This window comes from Haliotis cracherodii, unplaced genomic scaffold (genome assembly GCF_022045235.1).
Source record: "Haliotis cracherodii isolate W230 unplaced genomic scaffold, xgHalCrac1.p SCAF_3, whole genome shotgun sequence".
Lineage (NCBI taxonomy): Eukaryota > Metazoa > Mollusca > Gastropoda > Lepetellida > Haliotidae > Haliotis > Haliotis cracherodii.
In genome coordinates this window covers 7,386,300-7,394,778 of record NW_027266286.1, presented here as the reverse complement: position 1 = coordinate 7,394,778, position 8,479 = coordinate 7,386,300, and the positions used below count along the sequence as shown (strand labels likewise).

At 37.9% G+C, this 8,479-nt stretch overlaps 1 protein-coding gene across 1 annotated transcript; it reads right to left on the bottom strand.

The window, feature by feature from the left end:
- Nucleotides 1-5,899: 5,899 nt before the first annotated feature.
- On the bottom strand, nucleotides 5,900-8,479 carry LOC139475100 (uncharacterized). Its single transcript, XM_071258344.1, has 4 exons — nucleotides 8,299-8,479; nucleotides 6,625-6,744; nucleotides 6,379-6,444; nucleotides 5,900-5,987 (listed from the first exon to the last, which is right to left on the bottom strand). The coding sequence occupies exons 1-4, from the start codon at nucleotides 8,477-8,479 to the stop codon at nucleotides 5,983-5,985; spliced, it is 372 nt and encodes a 123-aa protein (XP_071114445.1). The 3' UTR covers nucleotides 5,900-5,982.

The window sequence follows — 8,479 nt, the reverse complement described above, 5'->3', positions numbered from 1 at the left end:
AAGAACGAAGTGTGGTTTATTTCAAGATAAAACATTGTTCTATCATGACGTCATTTCTTGAGATAAGAACATGCGCTCGCAACTTGATGATGTCGTATATCAGACGACGTTATTTTTGAGTTGGGAGATCCAAGTTAGTTGTTTCCCATCGATTTGTCTGGGCAACGCAGATAAACAGATGCCCGACGATCACATCCTAAGGCAGGAGAGATATGGCAATCGGTATTGGGAGAAAAGATACAGGTAATCGACGTGATGATTGTGAGAGTATGCAGGAAATATCCACCTGTGCATGAAGTAGACTTGTCTGACATTGTCGAGGTCGGATTCTATTGAGGGAGTCTTCATTGCTAAAATGCGGGTAAATATTTAATGTACATTTTATCATCATCCTTAAAGAGGCTGTTAATAATGTTGATATGACCTCATATTAGAAACAAACAACTGGTGGTCATTATTTAGCGTACAATAAAACACTGCAGGGAGAATAAACCACTCGGGGCTGCGCAGTGTTTTATTGTACGATAAACGATAACTCGTCGTGTATGTCTTAAATAAATGTACTCTGTCGATAAAGTCTGACCAATGTAAACCCAATACCTCTGCTCCATATAAAAGAACTGGAAAGTTTGAGTGAAAGATTTTAAAGAGCACCTTGAAGTGTACTCTGTCGATAAATCTGAAGTTCTTCAGTATCTAAACAAGTATTTGGATGGGCGAGGGTTCTAGATAGTATTGAAAGAAAATGCAAGGACAGTTTACTCGACCCAGCTTATAACTATACCCATGGCCCTGTCTAACCAACTCTTGATTTGCTGAAGTACATACGTTTTCAAATACCCTCGTTTTTATGCTAACACTCTAACAAGATTTTGCATGATATTGTTCTAGCATTTTTATGTGACTTTGTTATCATCCAACTCGTTACAACCTCATCAGCAAATAACAGCAAAGCTATTCTAAAAGTATTTAGGTGTAAGTGTAAAGACATAGTTTAAATGTTTCTGCATAGATCTACATGTAATATGAAGCACGAGTCGAACGCTTAAAATAGAATGTTAATACCAGAGAATAATCAGTCTCCTTTATCTGTCAAAACGGATTTGATTGGTTGTAAATGGCAAAACGGTGATTATGACATGAATGGATCACTGAAAGTCAGTGATGACACCAGGAGTTCGCGAAAAGGCTAAGCATGGCCTGCTCTACCAGTAACACCCGCCACTCAGACAATTTGTACAAAACAGTACAGTTTGATTGCTGCCTAACATATGCATTTAAGCTGTTTTAGCTGCATTAAATCTATCAATAAGCTTTTGTAATAATTAATCATATGTTAATTGTTTCAATTTATTTTATCAATTATATCTTGGAAGTTACCTGCTACACAAATCCATCTCCATTGTGGACTATGCCAAGTGTGGTCGACAGATGATAGCTGCAAGCTATCATATACACCAGGGTAGTGTAAGTATAGCTGAAGGTCACGGATGTGTATCCTCTAATTTGACAGGCACCAAGTGGTGATGAATGGATTTTTACAGCACTGACAATGGTGTGTGTGAGATTCAGTGTGAATTATAATATGATATTTCACATTTTATTTGTTCTGCTCAGGACAATGACCTGCTGTTATAATTAATAGTTTTCACTACATTTTCACATACGTGATTTAAACAATATTATATTCAGGAAAGATTAGTTACAAGAAGAGTTGAAGAGACAATGTATATTTGATAAAATATATAAAGACATGTCCTTTTTGAAATCACAAATGTGCCTTATGAATATGGAAAGGGTTTTGTTGCTTTTATTAACACAAAAAGACAGACAAGCTTTGGTGTGTACCCTTCGAGCGAAAAGCGTGTTTATAAATTTGAAAATTTAGCCACGTTACATAACTATTTCACAAACTTTTATATTCTTATTAAATAACAAAGAGTACTTTTGGTAATTGTAAAAGGCAAACTAACAATTTCACAAGAGATGATTGTTATTGATATCATAAAGTAAAATATAAATAATACGACTTTACATTGATCTGGTAAACAATGAAAACAATGTAACAATTGGACTGAAGTACCTTAAAGCAAATATATGAAAAGAATAATTTCACCGACATCCGTGCCCCTATATATAATATTTAATTTAAGATCTTTTAGTGACATTTAGAAGTTGGCTATCTAACCAGTGACGCAATATTGCAAAATGTAATACATTGGTTGATCGTAAATACTACATGTGTATTGTATGGGCATATATGCTATATTCGTTCGCATCAAATGGAAAAGAAATCCCATGCAGACACATATCACTTTACTCTAAATATGTACCCACATCAGTCGGCATTTGAAATCAAGATTTTTCTTTGAAACACCACAGCCACAGTTCACAGAATTTTGGTTGGATGATGTAGAGGATGTAAAAGTCACTTACACGGACTATATTTTGTATATAAAAAAGTCCATGAATGATAAAGCCTTGCTGACATATAATATGCATGTGTATATATCCATCTTGAGGGATGGTGGTATTAACAACATTTTGTCTGGCATCACTATGTTTCAAAACGGTTTGTTGGACATATCATCAAAATGAAGAGATGCTATTGTTATTTGTGGTGGAGACTGCAACGCCGGAACATGAACGAAGTCTGATTTTGTAGAAGATGACATCATAAAATATATAGAAGGGCTGTGGCAAGGCAACTCAAGCTGGGATTTTATGTGCGCAATTTTTAGTTGAAATCGTTTCATAAGTGATAAAAATGTTAAAAACTTTGGTAAATGATTGTTAGAGTTGTGCTCGTTATGCAACATTCATGTCATGAACGGAAGATCAGAAACTGACGGTGAAATTGGGGATTATACATACATTGGGAAAAACGGTGCAGGGGTATTAGATACTAAGATTGCATTTGCAGCACTATTTTAGCTTGCCAATGACTTTTCGAGCCACGCGCAGAGTCACCTCATCTTCCGCTCACCCTGAAGCTAAGAACTTGTGAAGCCTGTGAAAATGTAAATAACACTGGCAACAATCAGAACTCATGCAGATCTAAACTGGACTTCAAAAAGTTTGAATTATTTTGAGAAAACATTTTATCCGATCATATACCAGAATTACTTGATAAATCAGTTGAAATAGATTTAGTGACATTGATAGAAGAATAGAGTTTAATACAGATGCATTATGTGCCGCGGCAAATGACAGGAAGAAGCAAAGTGGAAGAAGTAAATACAATAATGAATAGTTTCATACTGATGTGAACAGTTGAATCGTTAAAGAATGTAACTGCATACTACAAATATTTGAGTGTTTTTAAGTAAAAATCTAAATTGGTCTATACATCCAAGGGAAGCATCAGTCCACGTCAACAAGATTATATTTTGTATTTTGAAGAATATAAAAGTCCTTGGTTATAAACGTTGCATGTCATACAAGTTCTTTAAGGTTTGTTATGTTAAAATTAAACCAATTTTACTTTACGGTGCTGAAATATGTGGAATAAAACAATTTAATAATATCGAAAATGTTCATTTGTGTGCATGTAATAGATTTCTAGGTGTAAAAACCAATACATCTCACGCAATTGTTTATGGAGAGAATGTGGTAGATTTCCTCTATTTATATATGAATGGTTTCGGAAATGTTTGGTATGCACAATCTGTACGAACTGAAAGTGTATATATCAGTTCTTTTCTACAGAGACTAAATGATATTTATCTGCAATCGTGGTCGTTTTCCTTGACATTATCGATCAAACTGTATATTATAGAATGTTGAAAACTCATATACACACTGAACAGTTTGTTTGTTTGTTGATTAACACCGCACTCAGCAATATTCGATCTATATGACGGCGGTCTGTAAATAGTCGAGTCTGGACCAGACAATCCAGGTATTGACATCATGAGCATCGATCCACGCCTTTTACGGCAAGCATGGGTTGTTGAAGACCTATTCTATTCTATCCCGGATCTTCACTGAACAGTATCTGTTTTATGTAAATATAAAGAAATATCGTAATTCATTGATAAGATCTCGATGTTCATCTCATACGTCATGCATCGAGAGGGGGCCATGTACAAAAAAACCAAGGTCAGAACGAGTATGTTAAATGTGTAATACCCAAGACATAGAGAATTAATATCACTTTTTACTTGTATGTCCATTTACTACACTGAGACAAAAAATATATTCCTGTATACTACTTTAATGATCCGAATATTGCGGAATTCCGGCAACTGTTAAACAGGCTAAATACATTAACAATGCAAAACTTGGCCGTGTATATATTCCAAGCACAGTTATATAGAACCAAATTTGTAAATAATAGCTAAATTGTGTGCAATCCCTCTGTCATATGTACTACAGGTATTGTTTGACTAAATTATGCAGTTTTTGCTTTGTGTCGCGCATAGTTGTTCGTGTGCTTCTTATCTCAATGAAACAATGAAAAGGATGAACCCCAACTCGGACATCAATCGTACTGGCAAATTGCACATTAGATATTATTAATGGTCCGTTTATATGTTATAGTCAATGCATATCGTATTCTGTGGAGAACATCCACATATGAAACGTCTGGAAGTAAAACGCTCTTTGTTGCGACATGTTACAGATATTCAATGAACCAATCCCATTCATCCGGCAGATGTCTGAATCATCCGTTGTTGATATTTCCACTTAGAGTGGTGTGGTAACATAGTAGATAAAGCGTTTTCTCGGCAACCCGAATAATTAGGGTTCGATTTTCACTTTGATACATTATGTGGTAACTATTCTAGGTGTCAGCTATCGTGACTGGGATATTGCTGGTTTCAGACACCGCTTACTCACTCTTATGTATCTTCATTTTTGATAAGTGACGGTGAGGTAGCATTATGGTTGAAGCGTTAGCTTCTCAGTGAAACCGATTTCTAGGGTGTCCCCGTCGTGATTTTGCTGGAATGTTTGTGAAACAGGCCGATAATTCTTTACACTCAATGGCTAACTGTTAAGGCGACCGGTTATCGCTCCCAAGACGTGGGTTATATTTCACAGCTAGGTACTCTGTCAATATAATTTATCATACACTTGTTTATAGTCACATATTTTGCTTGGAATACCATCATGGCTCACCTTTTAACCTGCACTATTTGCACATTACTAATGATAGGCCATGCTGATAACTTCGACAAGACGCTGAGGTGGAATTAAAATCCTCAACAGCTGTTTGGTAGTCAGCGGAAATTCTCTCTCTCTATCTGTGTGTCTCTCTCTCTCTCTCTCTCTCACACACACACACACACACACACACACACACACACACACAAAGAAACAAACGCACGCACGCACGCACGCACGCACGCACGCACACAAACAAACAATCAAACAAACAAACAAACGCACACACACACAGACTATAACTCGTATTACACTGGTACCAGTTCAGCGTTACTTTCCAAGGCACTGTGTAGGTAACATGAGAAGCCAGAGAAGCTGACTGACTCCACTTAGAGACTTATAAGAAATAGGAAGGAAGTTGAGAAATGCAATATCACAAAGTCAATAATAGATAGTTAGGTGAGCGAGTTTTAATTGGTTGAACTTCGATTTTAACAGTATTTCGGTTACATCAGGGTGTGAGTGGAAGGGAATTTTAAGTGATCCAGGTTTCACATCACTTCAGACTCACCATCAGGGTTCTTTTTTTAAATCGTTAGCAAAACAACAAATTTGAGTGAGGTTGCATGTTTTTACGCCGTCTTTGCAGGATTCTACCAGAAATTGGCTACACACACTGTACCCATGCCATGTGTGGAATCGAAACCGGAACTCGTATGCCGCTGTGCTACACCAGCGTCCCTAACTACATTTGAAGTATTTCCAATATTCCAAACACACATTTGTTATTTACGACTTTATTTGTGTCCATACTCTATTTGTTACACGGATAACAGATGAGTTGAGCATCTTGTGTTCCGCTTGTCAGCACGGTTATTCTGAAAGCGAAAATAAATATACAATTAAAAAAACGATCATATAAGAATGTACACAAATCGTCTATTACACAATGTGCGCGTACGTGCGTGCGTGCGTGCGTGCGTGCGTGCGTGCGTGCGTACGTGCGTGCGTGTGTGTGCTTGTGTTTATTTGTGTATCGGTGTGTGTTGTTGTGTACAAGAGTTTACAATTCAATTGAGAATTTCCGGTGAATACACAATAGCTATTGAGGATTTCATTTCCACCTCAGCGCCTGACCCAAATTATCAGTTGCTAAATCATTGGTATGGTGAGGCGAGTTGATGTGAGATGTGTGTGTGAGTTGAATCATATGCACTTTGCATGTGCCTATGGATTCTGCAACTTTTATGTTGGGGTTTAACGTCTCACCCAGATCGAGGTCTACAGCTTCCCGGACTTGACGTTGGTAGAGGCTGATGTCTTCCTTGTCTGCTTCTGGAAACACAAGAAGGTCTTATTGCTATGTATGCCAGGAATAGATGGGCCTATTGTGCAAATTTAGTATGTCGACGATGATGACATTGATGATGGCATTTCTATGTATTTCTACTTAAAGTGGTACTTGAAGTAAGAAGGCTCGTGACTCTTCTACAGGAGAGTGGTAATCTCCCTTACCTGTGATGTAACCATCCTGGACAAGGTCCTCCACGTCTCTGGTTGCCAGCACCATCATGATCTCGTCGTCACTGACTTGACCGTCGCCGTCCACGTCAAACTCGCTCACGTCGCGTTTACCTGGTGATGGAAATAAGTACAATTCTATTTTATAACCTCCCGACAAGTGTGGTCAACAGCTAGGGTAAGATGTCAGGTAGCCAGACTATGCGACAGACTTTGGAAGTTCTTACTTATCCTATCTTTCGAAGCATAAGTTGCGACCTATCCCAAATTATGTACGTTTATAACGACGGTGTTGAAAGCTCTTCTTATTAATGATATTTAGTTTTCAAATAGTTGCTTTGACATCCAAGGTATTTTTATGTAGATAGATAGCTACCCACACAAGACTCATTCACCTGGACGCCGCTCGACATCTTTGTGAATATTCATCCGTTTTAATCTTACCATACGTTGTCACTTATCGCAAAATATATAGATTATATATTATTATCACCTGGATGCCGCTAGACATCTCTTTTGGTTAAATAACGTTAGTGTATTAAGAACTGCTTGCACGGAATGGAGCTTGAGAAGACTTTCATACAATGCTTGACCCCCACTTTATGAACGTTTATACTCCAATGAACTCACTCAACGTGAAAGTCAATTATGATTTGTTATATCACTATTTTTCAAGTAGAAGGATGTCGAGCTGTATACGATTTTTATGTAGCATTTGTGACTTCATGTTTACACTGACAGCCATACAACTACCAGTATCACGGAATGAAGCAGTTCTTCAACAGGAGACGTGGCACGAGCTCATGTATCCTTACATTGTTCTACAGTGACATCGTTTGTGGTTGTTTACAACAAACATCTTCAAATATCTTTGAGTCATCATTATATGAAATAGCTTGTAAATCAGTCACAATGACAGCGCGTTGTAATACATTTGCATCCAGTACGTGAACGACACGATAAACGTGACGGAAAAGATGTCCGAATTTGGTGATGAATCTGTGGCAATTACAAGTGTTAGTCATCATTGATCAATTGGTCCGATCTTTGAAAGTTGATTGTACATGGATACTAAGATAAAGTCATAGATTGCACCTGACTGTATCTGTCTGTCTAGACACGGATCGAGGCGATACTGTGATAGTTTAGATGTTTTTCATTTAGTTTGACTTGGAATGGTCGCTGCGAAGGTATTTGTGAACGATTATGCAGTTACACTCTCTGACCTTTCCCAATGTATGCCAAAAAGCTGTGTTCAAGATTAAAAGGACTAAATGATCAGAAACAACGCTTCTGTGTGTATTCGTTCTTTAGAAATCCCATGTGTTTCCTAAGGGATGTAGAAATAGTCCGTCAGCGTTTACGTCATTCAAGAATACAATCCCGAGGAACACGTATGAACGTCCAATTGTCTCGTTCATAGACTTATGAACGTCAGTTTCGCGGTCATGTGACCGGCCTCCCATCCAAAGGAAATTCCGTATATCTTGTGAACTTCACATTAAAATATATTTATGGAATACATTCGAAAATGGAGATGCTCCTTATTCTATCACTAGCCAGACAAGGAGGGACCTATCACAAAACAATATTTACGTTCATAACAAATGTCCTTCTCTTAAAAACCTTCACAAAAGTACCCCTTTTTGTCAAGAGAAATGAGCTTACCGGATTGAATTGCTCCTCCAACCTTTTTGACAGTTGAGACTACTTTCGAAGCGGCGCGTCTGACGGCACCTCCAACTGCACGTACAACACTCCTGAAACGAGGTAAACGAACACCCCAGGAATCGGTTCCGGGCAGGGCCACCATGGCAGTCAGGAGCAGGAGGACGAGGGCGATCTTCAT

What these genes read in the sequence shown, in the direction of transcription:
- LOC139475100 (XM_071258344.1), bottom strand. Translation starts at nt 8,479, where the DNA reads ATGAAGATCGCCCTCGTCCTCCTGCTCCTGACTGCCATGGTGGCCCTG. An exon ending in TGGAGGAGCAATTCAATCCG is followed by an intron (nt 6,745 to 8,298) that starts GTAAGCTCATTT and finishes TTCCATCACCAG; the next exon opens with GTAAACGCGACGTGAGCGAG. An exon ending in CCAGGATGGTTACATCACAG is followed by an intron (nt 6,445 to 6,624) that starts GTAAGGGAGATT and finishes TTGTGTTTCCAG; the next exon opens with AAGCAGACAAGGAAGACATC.